Source organism: Marmota monax, unplaced genomic scaffold (assembly GCF_021218885.2).
Source record: "Marmota monax isolate L192 unplaced genomic scaffold, Marmota_monax_Labrador192_F-V1.1 WCK01_AAM20220418_F8-fsc00034, whole genome shotgun sequence".
In the NCBI taxonomy this organism is placed as follows: Eukaryota; Metazoa; Chordata; class Mammalia; order Rodentia; family Sciuridae; genus Marmota; species Marmota monax.
This window is the reverse complement of record NW_026693934.1, coordinates 2,524,117-2,543,239: the sequence shown is the minus strand read 5'-3', so window position 1 is coordinate 2,543,239 and position 19,123 is coordinate 2,524,117. Positions and strand designations below refer to the sequence as shown.

The 19,123-nt window shown below is 34.6% G+C and overlaps 1 protein-coding gene across 1 annotated transcript in view; it reads right to left on the bottom strand.

Moving 5' to 3' along the window:
- Lrp1b (LDL receptor related protein 1B) overlaps positions 1-19,123 on the bottom strand; it is a 1,856,415-nt gene that overhangs the window by 958,488 nt on the left and 878,804 nt on the right. The window contains exon 7 of the mRNA XM_058585368.1: positions 11,654-11,816. Coding sequence (XP_058441351.1) covers positions 11,654-11,816 — 163 coding nt within the window. The remainder of the gene's footprint in view (positions 1-11,653; positions 11,817-19,123) is intronic.

Sequence of the window (19,123 nt, the reverse complement as noted above, 5' to 3'; positions counted from 1 at the left end):
ACCTCCAGATCATGGGATTCTGACTAATCTAAAAACAACCAGCACAGAAGACGTGAGCCTAACTTTCATTTTTTTTTTTTTTTGTCTTTTCAAGCCTTAAAAGTTGAAAGGACAAGAAATAGTTCATGAAATATGTAGAGCCCCAGGGGCAGGATATTTCTCCCTGCCAACTTCAGACGTACTGTAGAGCACAACAGATGACAAAGAAACTCCAGGTAGAAGCTTGGTAAAGCAGAACAATGGGCAAAGGGATACTTTGAAAAGAAAAGAATGAGTCCATCAAGTGAGTTCCCAACCTCCAAAGTAGGGGGTCTTCACTTTGTATTCTGGGTCTGGACCAGTGAATTGAGTCTGGACCTTTCCTGGACCTAGACATGCATCTGGTTCTGGGCCTGGCTCTAGACCAATTACTACCACGCATCTCTAAATCTTTCATTTTTTAATAAGAGGTGTTTTCTTTCCTTGCTTTTTCTTTTCTTTTGTTTCTTATTTCTTTTAAATTATTATTTTTTTTTTTACTAATCCATCATTTTACCCGGGTGTGAAAGGAATCAGTGGGTGCAGATATTTCACCTTTTGGTTCCTAGTTTGCCATTCAAAAGGAGATGGTGGAGATAACCGATCATCACCTGAAGATCCTGTACTCTGATCTAAATGAAATGAATTCTATGTATGGAGGGAGGAGAAGATGCACTTAAATATTTGGTAGACAGAGGAGAAGATTCTGGCAGAAATAGCTAACTATTCTTTGAAAATTCATGCTCCTATTTACATAATATTACGACGTAGCGCACAAGTAACTGCCTATCCAAATGCCAAACTGGCCCACTTTCTTTGCATTTAGCTGTATCTATATATCTTCATTACCTTCCCCCTTCTGTTAGTGGAGAATAGAATATACCATGGACCAAAAATTTTCTAGAACTACAAAATGGAGAGAACTTTGGGTGTGGTGGTGCTTGCCTGAAATCCCAACAATTTAGGATGCTAAGGCAAGAGAACCATAAGTTCAAAGTCAGCCTCATTATTTAGCAAAGTCCTAGGTAACCTAGAAAGACTCAGTCTCAAAATAAAACATAAAACAGGCTAGGGATGTGGCTCAGTGCTTAAGCTACCTGGTACCAAAAAAAAAAAAAAAAAAAGAAAAGAAAAGAACATTCCATTTTGGGAACTAGACTGGAGGCTACCAGAAGTGAGGAATATCTTATTTTTATGTTGCTTTTAATTTCATTTTACATTATACTAAGTCAAATCTAGAAAATGCTGGTATTTATTGAATAGATCAGTTATTGATAAGGCTCTCATTATTATCTTCAATTATTATTACAAAGATCAGATGCAAATATTATTAGTTTTATTTCCCACAAAACATAAAATTATTTTAAGATGTTATTAGGCCATATTTTACCATAGTCAATAGTTTTTTTACTAATAGTTTTTACTATTAGTAAATAGTTTTTTACACAATTTTAACTCTAGTTGCTTACAAAGACAGTTATCTCACTAACTGCCACAATTATCTCATACCCACCAAAAAAAAAAAAAAAAAAAAAAAAAAAAGCCAATACTGTCAACATTTGCCTTTCTTCACATATGGCTAAAAGAAAATTTTGAGTAAAAACCACTGTACGTTAGAAAACATGCATCCTGAGCTAGGACAATTTCTCCCTAGTTAAACCTCTAAGAGTCTGACTAGGGGAAGATATCAAATTCAGTTTAATATCCTGCAAGTGTCAGCAGTCAGAACAAAAGAACTCAGCACAGAAGCTAAATACTGATTTCATTTGTCCTCCTCCTTTCCTGGTTGAACATGGCTGTATGTCCTACAACAAATCTCAAAAGTTATTTTGTACATTAGAGAGTGGAAACAGGCAGAATGGTGCCAAGTACTTATTCTAATGTTTTAATGTCTGCCCTTTCCCTGTGGGGTTTTTAAACAAAGATTCAGTGTTTGAAAATGAAATTTTGTGCCTCATACATTATTTACCTCAGAAATTTTAAATAAATCACTGTATTTTTTTATTGTGTGATTTAGTGTACTATAATAACAAGATCTCCTAATTGTAATATTTGATATTTCATGTATAATTTTTTATAATATTCTTAGAACCACTGGAGAATAGATTATAACATTTCATCTTTGATATCCTGATCATACCTGATTGATACAGGAAAATTTTTCCAATACTTTCAAAAGCCACATACTTATTTCTTGTTCTCATAGACTCCATGTAGGGAACAGTTAGAAATAATTTTAAACTTCTTGAAAAATATAAAAACTTTCTTTTCTAATATTGGCACCAACTCTTTTAGTACATCAGCTATTCTCTGGCAGAGAGTAGGGAAGTTTTCTTCAGCCACTTGAGAATTATTTCATAAGTGAAACAATAATTTACTTACTATTGCCCCAGTGGTTTAGAAATGTACATTTAGCTTCCAAAATCTTTGGAGAATCTGACAGAATAAAAACAACCCATCCGTTTCATAAACTATGTATTTAAAGATAAAAATAGGGATGCTAAGGTTGCTATCCAGAATGCTCTTACCTCAGCCTCTTCTCAGTGATGCATAACATATTATATTAAAAAAAAAAAAAAGTATCACTTGCCTTGAAAAAAAGGTAAGAAAAATATTCCTCCCAAAGACTCTAAATGACAGTGGTTAAAAAGAAAAGGAAGAAATCTCCCAGAAGGGGAAATGAGGATCTGAAACAAACAAACAAACAAAAAAATTGTCCACATTAAAACAGGTTTATTGAGTGAAATGAGAAAAAAAAAAAAAAAAAAAAAAACTAAGAGAAATGAGACCAGTCAATGCTTAAGAGGAAGAGCTGGACATAAAGCAGTAGTTGTAATTGATGATGTCAGTCCCTGAATTTATTTTCCTTTCTTCATGCAAGCACCCAGCCCCAATTTCATTTCCATGTCTGTCTGTACTTTATCCGATAATGGTGAAAACAGTCTGATCTGGCTCATTTGTGTGGACATGCTCCCCAATTTTTACTAAGAAACCGGAGATGGTTACTCTGGAACCTTTTCCATGCCAAAGGAGAAAAAATGACTATTTTTTAGTGGTGCTACATAGGATCCCTAGAAGGTCAGCAGACTTCTTAGGTCTATAGGGCCATAGCCTGGGGGGGAAAAATTATACTGAAGATCACATCCCAGAGTAAAGGAATAGGAAGAGCTCAAGTATTTAACAATAATATTAAGTCAGTGAAGTAATCAACCCTGGGATTGTCTTAAATCTAGATTTCTAAGATGATAAATTCCTTCTTTAAGCTCTATTCAGTTATTTTTCTATTACTTGACCTACTTACATCAACAGCATTAATCAGAGTGGAAATTCAGAGAAGAATATATATTTTTTTATAGTAATGATTAAAAAGACGGCTAGGAATATACTGAGTATAGTTAGGAGGAACAAAATTGTAAACTCAGTAATATAGAGACAAACTTAATACACATAAAAACTTATACAGTGAAAAGAAACACAAAGATAATAACAAGGAGAACAAGTAGAAATGTTTTTGCATTATATTATCAAAAAGATATCTTTATTCCTATGTTTGCTTGGCACTATTTGTAATATTCAAGATGTGGGAGCATTTTTAAGTTCCCATCATAAATTCATATATACATATGTATTGTAAATTATACATATATACACAGATATGTGTGTATATACATGTAGGCATACACATACAAACTATGAAATGTTATTTAAGTGTAAAAAGCTGAAATTTTGTTATCTATGACAACATGGATAAGTTTATGAGACTAGAGGATACCATGTTAAGTGAAACAAACCAGTCATAGAAAGACACATACCATCTTTCCACTTTAAAAGTTTATCTTACAAAGGTAGAGAGGAGAATAATGGTTATCAGTGTTGTAGGGACAGATTAGGAAAGGCACCAAAGATAGCATAAAACAGTTTTATTTGGCTGTAGCCAGGTTTAGAGGGCACAGCTTTTACTGTAATCAATCAACCCCCTGAACCCGGAGTTCAGGTAGTTTAAGAATTTTATATCCAGCATGTAAGGGGAGGGGCTCAGAAGTTCCCAGTCTGCAGAAGTTCACATAAAGCAGTTTTTTTCTCCCCCCCCCCCCCACTGTTCTGGGCAAGTTAACACTTCAAGGACAACACCTGAGAAGGGAAGAGCTGCTTTTCCCCTTTCTTTCCTCCCCTGCCAGCTGTTACCATGGAGCCCAGTTGGTAACTTCTCTTATCTTAGAAATGTAGACATCTCTGTGAAGCCCCAGCTCAAGGCCAGAGACCTTGTTTACACATTTCTACAAACTACTATACTGGGTACATGTTGTGAAAAACTAGTAAGGGGGTGTCCAGCACCTGGAGTGCTGATTTCTTCCCAGCCAGTGGCCAAAGTAAGTAAAGCAGGGCAACATGAAAATTGGAAGTTTATCTACATTGAACTCTTTTGCAGAGACTCTTTTGCTGACAGTCCTAAAATCATCCACGGTGAAGATTTTTGGAGAAGCCTAGCTAAGACTTTTCTGTGGAGAAAGGGGGTGCCAATACACCAGGGGCTGAGAAGGGTGCAGTTAGGTGGTTATGCAATGTTTGGTTAGTGGGTATAGAGTTATAATAAGTTTATGAGACTAGAGGATACCATGTTACGTGAAACAAACCAGTCATAGAAAGACACATACCATCTTTCCACTTTAAAAGTTTATCTTACAAAGGTAGAGAGGAGAATAATGGTTATCAGTGTTAAATAAATTCTAGTGTTTTAATAGGAAGATGTTCAGGGAAGATAACAGTCACCATGCTTAATAACACTGTATATTTCAAAATATCTAGAAATAGGATTTTGAATGTTCTCAACACAAGGAAATCATAAATGCTTGAGGTGATATGACAGGTATGCTAATACCCTAATGTGACCAGTATACCCTGTATATATGTATGAAAAATATAACACTACCACACAAACATGTGTAATTATTAAGTGTCAATTTAAGAAAAGAAAAGTACCCATCCTTAAACAATGAGAAAGTGTCCCTGCTTTTGGAAACCCAGCTGTATGTATGTGATAAAGAAGGCTAAGAAATCAAGTTTTTTTTTTTTTTTTTTTTTTTTTTTTTAAAGCTTGGTGATGGATATATGTTTTTTTTCCTAAAAAAATGAGAACTCACAATTTGCAACCTGTCAAAACGTTAAGTAAGAATTTGAAAAGATTAGATAAGTTATTAACTGTAGATGAGCCCACTGTGCTCAAAAATAACAACCTCCTTGAGGAAAAAAAACAGTCCTTGTCTTTAGATGCTTCTCAATTGTCAAATGCATGGAAATTCTGAAACCATCTCAGTCCTTGAATCCAAAGGTAGTTATTGGTGGTTGGAGGCGCTATTTGAGGGCCTAATTTTCCCACAATATAGGCTGAAAATGTTAAAAGCAAAATAACTCTAACAATTCTACTTATTTCATACTGCAAGTAATTTTGTAAGCAAAGTTTTCAACTTGGAACCTGGTTTTGTAAAAATGGTCCCTTCACCTTCTGAATATAGCCCTCATTACTCTAAAGTTTATTAAAAAAAAAAAAAAAAAGGTTTTTTTTTCCTCTTGTCTCTCCCTCCCCCACCCAACAAGATTAGAGAGACAGTGTTCCCTTTTCCCCTAGTTAACTACCCTTGAACACACCCACTACAGGGAGGAGATGACTGCTGAGGATCTGGGAAGTGAATATCTCCCAAATTAACAAGTGAATTCTAACACACCAACTGGGAGCCCTGGGACCCTCTACCAGAGCACGCCTGGAATGTGAAGAGTTCCTTTAATACTCCCTCCCCCATCCCTGTCTTTCCTGAAGGGCAGAGTCATAGCCTTTGGAACAGGAGTCCCCTGTGTTTCTCCTTTGCTAGCATCATGATAAACCATCATTTTCCTTTTTCTCAAAAATCATGTCCTCATTATTAAATTGGCATTAATTGGCATTGGGGACAAGGACCGAACTTTCGGTTATAGGTTGGTCTGAGAGCCACCTATACAGGTGAGAAAACTGCTATCTTCCCTGAACATCTCCCTGTTAAAAGCTTTTCCTGTACCATAGACAATTCTGCTTCATTTTCCAGCTTCCTACATCTAAACAGCATCTCAGAGGAGAATTTCATCAGTCAGACATGCTCCTTGTTTGCTGTTCACTTTGATTTTATCTTTAATTCCATAGCCATGATTAGTTTCACCAACATAGGAGATGCAGGAGGGTGATGGGAAGAGGTCTTTTAACTATTAAATATTGCCAGTTACTCCCCTATGAATTCAGCTTCTGAGGCTTGAGCTTCACTCTCCTGGAAGACAGCCTCCTCTTTTAGAAAACAAAGACAATGAATGCACTTTCCTCCTATAGATGGGGGTTCACAGACTCACAAATAAATCTTCCACTTTATGCAAGTCAAATTATGTCCTGCATAGAACAAAGGTATGTGCGTTATACTTGGAAAACAGTAACTTTCTATTGTTTTACTTAACATGGGGGAATTTCCTTCCTCCCTCAATTTAGCCCTCTCACATAAATTTAATTGTACCTGAGATCTATAACAAGTCCCCCAAAATATATTTCTCCGAATTTTTCAACTCTGCCTTCAATATCTTCATCAAAATATCTATTTAATTTTACTCTGCTTTCCTAATAATTACCTGGCTTATGATTACTTGGACCTGAGAAACCAACCTCTACCTCAGAGCAAAGCCTGTCCAAGGAAAGGGGCAGGACCCTTGTCCTTGGAAAGACCCACAGAGCACTCCTAGGCACATACCCACCCTGTCGAATTGTTTATCTACAAATAATAGGAGAGATCTGTGGAGCCAGGTGTCCCTGACTCAGTCAGGCTAGGTAAGGACCCATAGCAACCCCTTAGCAACCACCAATCAGCATGAGACAGGGAAAATAACTGGGATGCCAGATGACTCTTCCAGTAGTTTATGGTGGTTGATAACATGTTGGGAAATCATGTAGTTTAGCACATACTCCCCTAGTGGCTTTAACCAATCAGTTCAAACGAATCCCCTTCTTGTACTAACCAATCACCCTTACCCAACTAGTTCTCGCCAGTGAATGTGCTAATCATGTTTTAGAGTTGTTTTATGATTTTCCCTCGGTGTGTGATGATTTGCTAAGAGATGCTATGATATATGTGAAGTCCCTGCCTTCCCCAAAGAGTATAAAACTGCTGCAAACCCTGGCCTTAGAGCCTCTCAGCGTCACATCACCAGTTGCTGTGTGTGCACGGAGGACTGAGCTAGCTCACAATGAACACCTCTTTGCTGCTTACATTCATCTTGGTCTCTGGTGGTCCTTTGGGGATCCTGATTTCGAGCATAACAGTGCCCTTTCTTTCAATATTATTATAACAATTTTATATTCATGGTCAAAGGCACTCTTGTCTCAAATCCAGTGTGAGGGTTTTAATTTAATAGAAAGCTGAGGGCTACATCTTAGAACCAGATTCATGTTGAGCACCACTCTTGACTATAGTCACAACCTTCATTAGACCCAGATACTACATAGTTTACTATTGAAGCAATGTCATGTTCAAAAATGTAGTTAACAGACAAAGGTAACTAAGAAGAAATTTTATTCTTTACCTGTATCTTTTGAAAAATATTGAAGTTCATCCAAATGTGTATTTTACAAACTGAATTGTTAAAATAGCGTTTGTTTGGTTACTCTCATCACTCTTTGGTGGGGTTCAGTCCCTGCTACTCTGAAAGATGGCATGTTAGTAATTGAGAAAACAGCAGAAACAAACAGGCAGGTGACTTAGTCACCTTCTTTAACCCTTTTCCCTTGGAGCAGGCCAAAAACAAATTCTCTGAGTTTGTTGTGACAAAGGTCCTAAGGCTTGTTTTCATTCTTTCTTTTTGTTTCTATTGGTTCTATTTAGTTATACATGTCAGGAGAATTCATTTTGACATAATCATAAAAACATGGAATATATCTTGTTCTAATTCAGGTCCTAAGGCTTTCATGTCAGAGGTGCCCACACTGCACTGGGAAGAAAGGAACACCTGTATCTCTGAAAATACAGGGACACCTCCAATCAGGACAAACAGGCTTGCTAAATCACCCCTACCTGTTTATGACCCCTGGATCTCACCCCTTTTGTCCAGACTTCTCTACAACCACCCACTTCTTCATTAAACTTAGCATAAAAATACACATTTCCTTGTTTCCTTGGGGTTTCATTTCTGAAGCCTCTTGTGTCATGTAAAACTTGACAATAAATATATTTGTTTGTTCTTCTCCTCCTAATGTCTTTGTTTATTATTTTTATTTTTTATAGATGTCTCAGGCATGAACCTAGCCTTAGACGAGAGAGGTCCTTGCTCTCCTGTATGCTCATACCCACAGTGGCCATGAACTTCTCTCCTCCAACACCCTATACAAATTTCATCTTCATTTCTAGGCTATACCCTCATTTATTTTTTCTTATTTCCTCTACTCTTCTCCATTACTTTATCCTATGCTAAATTTAGACTATATAAAATAAACCTTTAGAAAGCTTGTAGGAGGAAGGGAAAGGAGATGAAATATGGTTATCCCTGATGGGGTAAGACATTAGTCTCATCACTCTACTCATAATGGTGTCATAATTATCAAAAATATTAGTACTTACTTGAAGCAATATGGAGGAAAAACACTTTCATAGTCTAGAACTGAGAACTATTAAAACATTTCAAGGGTTTGACCTTTTTAATCCTCCCAAAGCCCTGCAGGCTGTGAATCATTATTCACATTTTGGTGGTGAGAAAACAAAGGTCCAAAGAAGCATCACACAATTTGTAGCTGGTGAAGTCAAAATTTGATTTCAGGGAGAGTGATGCTAGTACCAAGCTCTTAACCATGAAAAAGACAGAAACAATAGTTTTGATGCTGGTTGGACTATCTTTATGCCACCTTCCAACAGCAATGATTCCATAGAAAGTATTTCTGAAAAATTTTCAAGGAGCCATTGTAAGGAAATATTGCAAACACTTTGAAAAAAGGAAGAAAATCTCAATAACTACCTCCAGAAAAAATAGCCTGAATTAATAAGTCAACATCAACATCTGAAAATTTAAGAAAATGTACAAACAAGTTTCACTAAACAAACCAACAAACCCTTCTTGACCAATTTGGATTAGAGCCTGGGTCAAGACAGAATAAGAGCCCAAAGAAAAATTGTACTCACTATCTAAACTGGAATGAACGAAAAGCAAATAAGACATTTAGAAAAATAATAATGTTCATTCCATAACGTAACAAAGGAAATACGAGGTTAAGAAAAGTCAAGTTAAAAATATGGTTAAATGAATGTTATTATTTCAATGCAGTCTTTTGGGAAGTGAGGCAAATCTCCTTCCATTGGCAAACCTATTAAAGTCAAGCTGAGAGTTAGGTCAGATGGTCAGTGCATTCTGATATTTTTAAACTGAATTTCAGCAGACAAGTGATAAACAGGCAGGTGTGTATGTCACCTTGCACAATTAGAAAAAGGTAGGAGAAGTTTTAGTGCTGGGACATTTCCCCTTTGGTAGTTAATGTGGGTGTATTCTATCCAAACTGTCCGCATTACTCTGAAGCAAGCCCAAGTTAAAGGAAAGCTAAAGAAAACAAAACAAAACAAAAACTGTTACTTTCCTAGATAGCATCACATTAATCTTAGCCAAATTTCCATCAAGAAAATAGTAGAATATAGCTGAAAATATTCTATTGCACAGAGACCTATATTTTAAAAGAGCAGAGCTTATGCTTCTCTGATATCTACACTTCGTGATTGAAAAACTGTGCTAGAGAGATATAGCAAACAAAAAATTCCAAAGAACCTATTGTGATAAATGATACATGACAAAATTACATTTAAACAGTTACTAGGCCCAAAGGAATCCAGTGGAGAATAAGTGCAAACAATGTGGGGGTTTTCTACTCCTAATTTTCGTTGACAAAAATGACAAAATATAGTTATTTCACATAAAGACAGGGAGAAATAGGAAACCTGAAAACATAAAATATGTTGTTCATAGAGAGAGATGAGGTTCACATATATTTCAGATTGGCAGTTTTATTTGGAAGGAATCTCTAGATCTTTGCTTTCAAAAACCAGAACTGTTAAGAGTAGTAGTATAAAGAGGAGAAGCACAGTAGTTTTACCTCTTAACATTTTGGACAGGCAAAACTGTCTAAAGACTAATTTGAAATTCAGTTAGTACATCCTGGGAAAAACATGCAAGCAAATATATCTCTAAATGGGATGCCAAAAGAATGTTGTTAACACATTTGTAAATTTCCAATTCTTTCTTACTACCCTTATCCAACCACCCAAACAAATCAGTTTAAATACAACTTCTTTTACTAATGTCTTTTGAAGCATCGCTGCAGTCAAGTAACCATCTGCCACAAATACAAATAGAGCTACATTCAAGAATTATATTACACAGCCTCCCTAGCAAAGTTCTCAATGTGCAAGCTGTTCTTGTCAAAATCAGAACCATTGTGATGATGCATCTTAATATTCAATCAGACTTTAAGTAAAGAGTGACAAAAGTCCACATATGGATGACAGCTGTTTCTTCAGTAAATATTTTCCCATTTATTGAGTGGAGGCTTATGGCAGTTTAAGATATGTTCCATCAGACATTTCAGCCTGAACTGCCTGAGGACTATTAAAACAATAACAAGAATAAAAAGTTCAGTTTTTTTTAAATCTTTGCTATAATTTACATCTTCAAAAATAACTATTCCTTCAGATAGAGTGGCAGACAATGTCATTGCTGGACAGAATCCCTGCCTAATTCTGACTGACATAAAAACAGAAGTTAATGGACTCCAAACCTTTGTATTCCTCACACTTAAATATAACACTATGTCTGTAAAATAAAGGCATAATTCCACTATTGATTTGACTTTCTACCCATAAGAACAAAGTTGATGGGAAGTTAAACACTTCAGGACTGTATTTTGATGAATAGTGAAATATTAAAAAGGATGAATGAGTCTATTATCAAATAGAAGGTCATAGAGTATAAGGCCTTCTTTTTAACCAATAAACTAGTTTGAAAATTAAAAAAAAAAAAAAAACTTTAAGAAAAATGAAGATGGATTCTGATGCATAATAACTGCATAATAATATTGGGTTTACATATCCATCATTATAGAAAAAAAGTTATACTATGACAAAAAATATCCCTATTTCTTCAGTAATACAGGTGAAAGTATATTGTCCTCCTTTTATAAATGCTAAATGTCATGCTGAACCTAAGTGTGTTAACAGTGCTCCTTTCGAGTAGCATTTGTGAAACTTGCTAACTACAAGGTCCTTTGCTAAGTCTCAACACAGCTCATCTCTTTAACCTAAAACTATCCTGAGGCTCTTGTCTGGTGATAAAGCAATTCATAGGAGGTTAGAAGGTTGTGTGTGTCTTAGGTTAGGCCTGTAATATTGATCTGCTAAGAAAACAGTATTCCCAGCTTCTGAATTGTGACTTATAGCTTTCTTTTCCTTCCTGCAATACAGATGTGAAAATCAACAATTTTCTTTTAAAATTTTGAGCCTGTAGTCTTATCATTCTCCACAACTCTTGTCAGACTTTGATCATTTTTTTCTCAGGGGAAACTTTCACAGACCAAACATGATAAAGAAGAATTTCTTACCCTGCTATGGGATCTACTGCTATTGCCTTAGGATTATGAAGCTCCAGATCAATCAGGGTGACACACACAGATCCATTATAATTACAAACAAAGATCCGGTCACTGACATGGTCCACAAAATAGAGATTTCTGGTGAGCCAATCAATCGCCATTTGTTCCACATCTGAAAAACATATACATAAAACCATTGAATCATAGGAGCATACCTAGCATCATAAGCCAAAGAGTACATATGTCTGCCATCACAGAGGACATTTCAAAAGTACAGGAACTTTTATGGTAAGAAATTACAAAGAAAATCTCTTGCTATGTCAAAATGAGTGACTTGATTATATAAAATAATGATTGCTTCTTCATACCTTCTCATTATCTAAAGATTGGAGATAGGCCACTCAAATGGAAAAAGGGATTTCTGAATATAGGTTTTTAAAATATAAACTTTCCTTTACTTTTTGCATTTGTCCAACTAGTTCATTTAATCCAATGAACACAACAGGTTCAATGGCACAAATAAAAACTATAGTGATACGAGAAGTAAATAACTTTTATGAACTTAAGGCAAATCCTGGTTTTCAGATCCATATTATTTTAAAAACAAAAAAAGAAACATATGGAGAAGGTGAGAAGACAGAGCTATAAAATGTTTATTTACAAAAAGTATGAAAAACTTGGAAATAAAGAAAATGAAGGGGTGACAGTCTTTTTCCAATGATGTACTTATTTATGCACTGTGAAAAAGACCTGGTCAAGGATGGATTCAAGAGATGAATGGAATATCCCATATCTACACTGTTTAATAAAGTAGGTGCTACCACACATGTCTATTGAGCATTTAACATGTGGCTACTATGACTGAGAAATGGAATCTTTAATGTATTATATTTTTATTAATTTCAATTTAAATTCAAATTGCATGGGTAGCTGATGGCTTCTGTGAATAGCACAGCTCTCGAATAATGTACCTGTTTGATTTAAGCATTGTTTATTTGATCAAACTTATACGCTGTGAAAGTGCATGCTAATTTGTTGATAGTTAACTGGTAAAAAAATAAAAAGAGAAGAACCCAAAAGAGTATGATTTTATTACCTCATGAGGCGTGAAGCAATTTTTATCTAATTTATAAATTTCATATAAACATTATTCTTTAAACTGCTATCCATATCCAGATATCCAATTTCAGTAATGCTATTAGACCAGCAATACTGGTCTGGTTCCTTCAATAATGCCATATATCCATTTCTGGCCCATGTTCATTATTTTTTTTACGAATGCCATGCTTTTGATTTTTAAAAATTGTAGTAGTCCCTCCCTATTCATAAGATATATATTCAGGAACACTTAGTAGATGACTGAAACTATTAGTAGTACCAAAAATCTAGGCATACTGTATTTTTCCCATATATACACACTTATAATAAATTTTATTTATAAATTAAGCATAGCAATGTGATGGACATCATTATTCTAAGTACATATATGAAGACATGAATGATGTGACTCTACTTTGTGTATAACCAGAGACATGAAAAATTGTGCTCTAGATGTGTAATATGAATTGAAAGGCACTCTGCTGTCATATAACAAATTAGAATAAATAAAAAATAAATTAAGCATAGTAAGAAAAGCAATAACAAAATATAGCAATGAAATTTTACATTGCATTTATATAAATGTGTTATCATGGTCTCTTTCCTCCTTTCTCTCTCTAAATATCTTATTCTACTCTGATGACCACAATTAACCATAAGTAATGGAAACCACAGAAATCAAAACTGAGGATAAGGAGAAGCTTCTATATACTTTTGATAGGTAATAGACATGAGTGGAAGGAACATGAAGCCAAGGGGATAATTCGATTGACTGAACCTATGCTAGCTCTCTATACATGTTTTTTTTGTTTGTTTGTTTGTTTCATTTTGTTTTTTTTTTAAGCAATTTACGCAAGACAATTCTGGCCTTTCTCAAGCTTAAATAAATAGAATATATTACAACTTATGATAAGCAACTTGGGTTATTGGGGTTAAGGAATACATGTGCACAGTCTCTCTATATAGAACGAAACACAAATTACCCTGACTTATGACCAGCAAAGATAAAAAGGGCCATCTGTGACCTTTACATAGACCAATGATTCTAAAACTCAGGGAAGCAAAACAATTAAAAGCAAAGCCTACAAACTACAAAATCTGTAAGAACAAGTTCCATTTAGAAACAGTATACATGGATCTTTAGATCTTTAACAGATTATTTTACTCTTCCTGTAATTGTAAATTTTCTCCACATTCTGCCTCTACCACGGGTTTTTCTTGGGTACTTATGGAGAGAAACCTGAGCAGTAGGGATTTAGGTATCCAATATTATTATCCAGCAGTCATTTAAGGAGGTGGACAGGATTCTTCAAAGACTTTTCATTAAACCTCAGTAAAAGCTGGGACACAAAGAAGAAGGTTGTCAATCACTTCTTTGAGACAATGCACTCTCCTTTTTGAAAATGTTTCCTCTTTCCTTCCTAATACACTTTGTTATACTTTTACTATGTCTTATGTCTTGCTTGAAATCTCTTGTGAGAACACAAGAGTAGAGAGACAAGTGTAATCCCTGCTAACACTTTGATATTTCCTTGCTTGGATTCTGTATAGACCTTAATTGACTAAAGAGAATGACAGAATTCATAACAGCCTTTTCTAACATTGGGCACATTGGAATACTGAATATTTTAAGCTGAATGAAGCTGAGAAAGAGCAAGTGTAAGAAAGGCTCTCTGACCTCCCTTCTGCACCCTGAAGCAGGTCATAAAAACCTCATGTGAGAGATAGCATCCCTATTCCCAATGGAGAACAACACCCTTAATCCCAAAGTCAAAAGGACACTGAGAAGAATTCGACTAAGCAAACCTTGCTAAATTAATCCCAGTTGATTATCCTTACCTCATACCCATGTCCCACCATGTTTTTCTGTGACTTTTTATGCTTCATCGAACCTAGTATAAATATACTCACATCTAATCATTTTAGCAGGTTTTCATTTCTTACAAAGACTCCCCTATCACATAAAGCTTACACTACATAAACATGTTTCTCTATCCTTTTTAGTCAAATTTGCATGATACCAGCTGGAGAAACAAACATGGGTACAGAATTTTTTTCTCCCCTCTGGAAGAGTGAATTTCTTTAATCTGAATCTAAACATTTTTCCTACTCTCAGCCTCAAAATATTTCCTCAGTAACATGCTGCTTCAGTGAACAATGATCTCTCAACAGAGAGACAAACATAATCATATATGCCAGCATTACCATTCATAATGGTATACTGTCAAAACAAGGTAGAGAAAGTGGCAACTTTGTGGGACATTCTGTCATGTCCTATAAGGATAAGCAGAAAGCAAATATTGCAATTCATTGGACACAGATTTTTTAGGTCATCTATTATACTTTCATTCCTGAATTATGTAGCTTTCTATGAAAACATAAATATTTAAATGTTACCCAAACTGCAAGGAGATTTTTATCAGCCAACTCAGCAATCAGGATTTTTAAAAGTCTGAATTATTTGTCTCCTCAAAAGTTGGAAAATCATGCTTTGTTTTGCTTTTGAATCTTTTTTTACATTATTATATCAGCAAGGGCTCAGAACTCACTGCTTTAAATGCCATTTCAAATACCTTGGGTTTAGGTCAAGTATGTGCCAGTGTACATTCAAGGCCCCATCCCTCATGCTGAGCCTGCAGTTGCTATAGTCTGAGCAATTGTAATTTCAGACAAAAGAGCTGTTTGACAGCATTCCTACCTTCTTTCAATTCTTTATCATTTCAGAAACATTCTCTGCTACTAAAACAATAGGAATCCTTAACAGCAGTCCACATTTGAAGCAGTGAGAGCAGTGAGGTCTCACTGAAGAGATTAATTAGTCAAACACTTAGTAATCGTGGGGAATTGGTTTTGTTTCTTTTTCTTACAGTTGAAGTTTCTGTCTTTAATGTAATTTGTATTAAGATTGGAAAGATTAGGCAATTAGACATACAGTTCAAGCAAGCAAGCCAAGAAATAAACAGATACAGATAATGTTGGTGCTCAGAAAATGATACTTCAAAATCTGGTGTACTGTGAACCAAGGAGATTAGAAGGCATCAGAAGCAAAATCTCTTCACATTTCTCCTTCCCTCTTGATTCTTTTTCCCTCTTTCCAAAAATGAACCATAGAAACTACAATTTCTCTTTTCCAAGGAGGAGCAGAGAAACCTGAAATTCTTTTTCCCCAAAGTAAGCCATAATACCTAGATTTATTATTCTAAACTTCTCCCAGCTTTCACTGGAGTATCTGGTCATAAAGAAATTCTCTTACCCATATTACTGACAGTAGGTGGTAAGACCTTTATTCCAGAGTGGTCCTGGCTCTACATGAAGGAGTAAGCCTTGCTGGATTCTCTCCTCAAACTATTACCATTTTATCATGCCCTTTTTGTCCAATCACTTTCCCACATGGATGGTCCATTCCTCATGAATAAATGAAGTATATCCATAAACAGTTTTCTCATGGAAAATTTTGATTAAATAAAATTACTTTGCTTTCCTCTTATTAACTTGTCTTTTGCTATAAAAACCACTATGACTCTTGTGAAGGGTGATGATACATATTACCCCTCCTGATCCCTACAACAGAAACAGGCAGGCAGGTAGGTAGATATAAGTAGATATAGATAGATAGAATTGGACAAATTTAACAATAATTGAAACAGACTGAATGTGTCCCCTCCCCTCTTGAATTAACAGCAACTTCTGCTGAGAGAAGAAAGCTAAAGGGCCTGTGACCCTCACCCCTACTACCTTAACAGGCACTAAAACAGACAGAGCGAAGATGGCCCCTGTCCTGGCCTAACACAGGCTAACTAAATCTGTATATGTCCATTTCCCAACTTTTGTTTTACTAACCTGCAACTGCTTCTTCTTCCTATAAAATTTTGCTCAATTTTAGGAATTTCAGAGGTGGAACTTTTGAAACAAATTTCTTCCAACTTCCTTTAAAGCTGTCTTTATATAAAACCTATTTTTCTATCAATTTGACTATTTCTGGAGTAGGGAACATATGATCTAGGCTCTTCCCTCCAAGGTGGTTTTAGAGCTGCTTCTGGGAACACCACTGAATACTTCCCAAAGCATAAGCTTTTATTCTCATCAGCATGGCATTGAAGATTTTTATATGTCTGAATTTTTTTTCTATATCAAGAATTCTGGAAGTGATCTGAGCATTGTAGAAGACAGATGGCTTTTCTAGACAACATATTGATTATTTCGTCTTTATTTGTTGAAATATAACAAAATTCTTAGGAGATTATTGAAGATAACCATAATCATTTTATGATGTTGCTAAAACAAAAAACTTAATACTTTGCTATTACTTTACTATTACTAGAACAGAGGGTTTTTTTTTTTTAAGAGAGAGAGAGAGAGAGAGAGAATTTTAATATTTATTATTTTTTAGTTTTCAGAAGACACAACATCTTTGTTTGTATGTGGTGCTGAGGATCAAACCCAGGCCGCACGCATTCCAGGCAAGCACACTACCACTTGAGCACACCCCAGCCCCAGAACAGAGTTTTAAATGTCTTTCTGTTAATGCATTTTCCTAGTTGCTTTTTATTCTTTCTTCAACCAAAGGTCCCCTGGATTTTGCTCCTTGTTTCTTTGAAATGACTGTTCCTTTGGTCACTCAGAATTTCTTATTTACCAAAAGTTATTGAGATTTTCTTTTTCATTTTTAAAATATTTGAAAATATAGACCACTCACCTTCTAAAATAAAATTTAGTCTAATATGCATATTGGCAAAAAGTAAGATGATATATAAAGGAATACTGAAAGTATTTCAAAACCTGGAAAGAACTATATAAATAGAAATAATTAACAATCTTAAAAAATTATTCATCAGATTTAACAACTTAAAGTTGTATTCAGTGGAAATTAATTGAAATAAAATTCAAGGGAAAAATAACAAGAAAAAGTAATGAATTCTTATATTTCAAAATTGACTGATACATCAGATTTTTTTATTATGCCATAAAGCAAGTAATTAATTGCCAGAGTTGATGAATGTAGATCTTAAACATTTTTAATTTCACTAAAAAGCAATATATACAGTTATGGATTAAACTTTGTACTCCCCAGATTTCTATGTTGCAACCTTAACCCTCAGAACCTCAAAATGTGATTTTACTGGAAGATAAGGTCTTTAAATAGGTGATTAAGTTAAAAAGAGGTCATTAGTTTCATGCCTAATCAAATCTGACTTGTGTCCTCATGGGACAAGATAAGAACATTCAGGGAGATACCAAAGATGCATGTGCAAGGAAAAGACTATACAGGACATATAAGAAGGTGGCAAGGTGACCACTGGGAAAAGAGTACTCAGGGGAATTCAACCTTGTGGGCATTTTTGTCTTGGATTCCCGACCTCTAAAAATGTACAAATCAATGTTTTTTGTTTTTCTTTATTCTAGCCACAATCAGTGTTTCGTTAAGACAGCTCTAGCAAACCAATAAATGTACTTAAGAATTATTTAAAAGAGTGGTCCCTGCCTCAAAATTATTGAGAATTAAACTTCAATTTCTTAAATAAAAAATATAAATTGGATATCTGTGATTTTAATGTCATTCTAGACCATTGTCTAATAAGAGCTCAGCAAAACTAGCTAATTCTTCTGGGAAATAAATCTTTGATTGACTTATAACTTAATATTGATTATTAAGCACATTCTCTAAGAATTTAGTTATTACTTTATAGATTGATAAGTAAATTATAAACATTTCCCATCAGGTAGGAGAGATTAAATTAATGCTTACAATTGTATTATTCTTGATACCTGTGTATTATATATTTGCATAAATTGTGTTTTTAACTTTTTGGAAATTATATATCAACAAAGATCAGTATTTGATTTCTTCTTTAACTATTTGATATGTGATCTTCAACTAGCACAAATGGCTACTTAAATGTCCATAAGGATCAAAAAGATAACATAAATAACCCAAAGTTGCTAATAGGGACTATATCAACTCTAGACAAATGCTAGAAATTACACACCTAACAAGTCAGGCTCATCTTCATCTACTTGTTTTGATAGAAAAATGATTCAATATTTCAGAGAAGCTGAAAATATGGATTTTGGATTTCAGCTAAAATCTTCCAAGTTTTTATATGTTCAACTAACTTTCAAAGCTATAAGAAAACATATATATCAAGCAAAAACTATCTAAAACAACATTGGATTAGAGTTCCCTTGTATGATTATAGTAAAATTGATTACAATATAATTAAAGCAAACACTATATTATTAATTCAACTTAGCCTTTTTATTAGAATATATTTTTGAAAAGAACACTAACATTTAAAAGCTATTTTCCTGATTTAAACAATTCAACTTAGCCTTTTTATTAGAATATATTTTTGAAAAGAACACTAACATTTAAAAGCTATT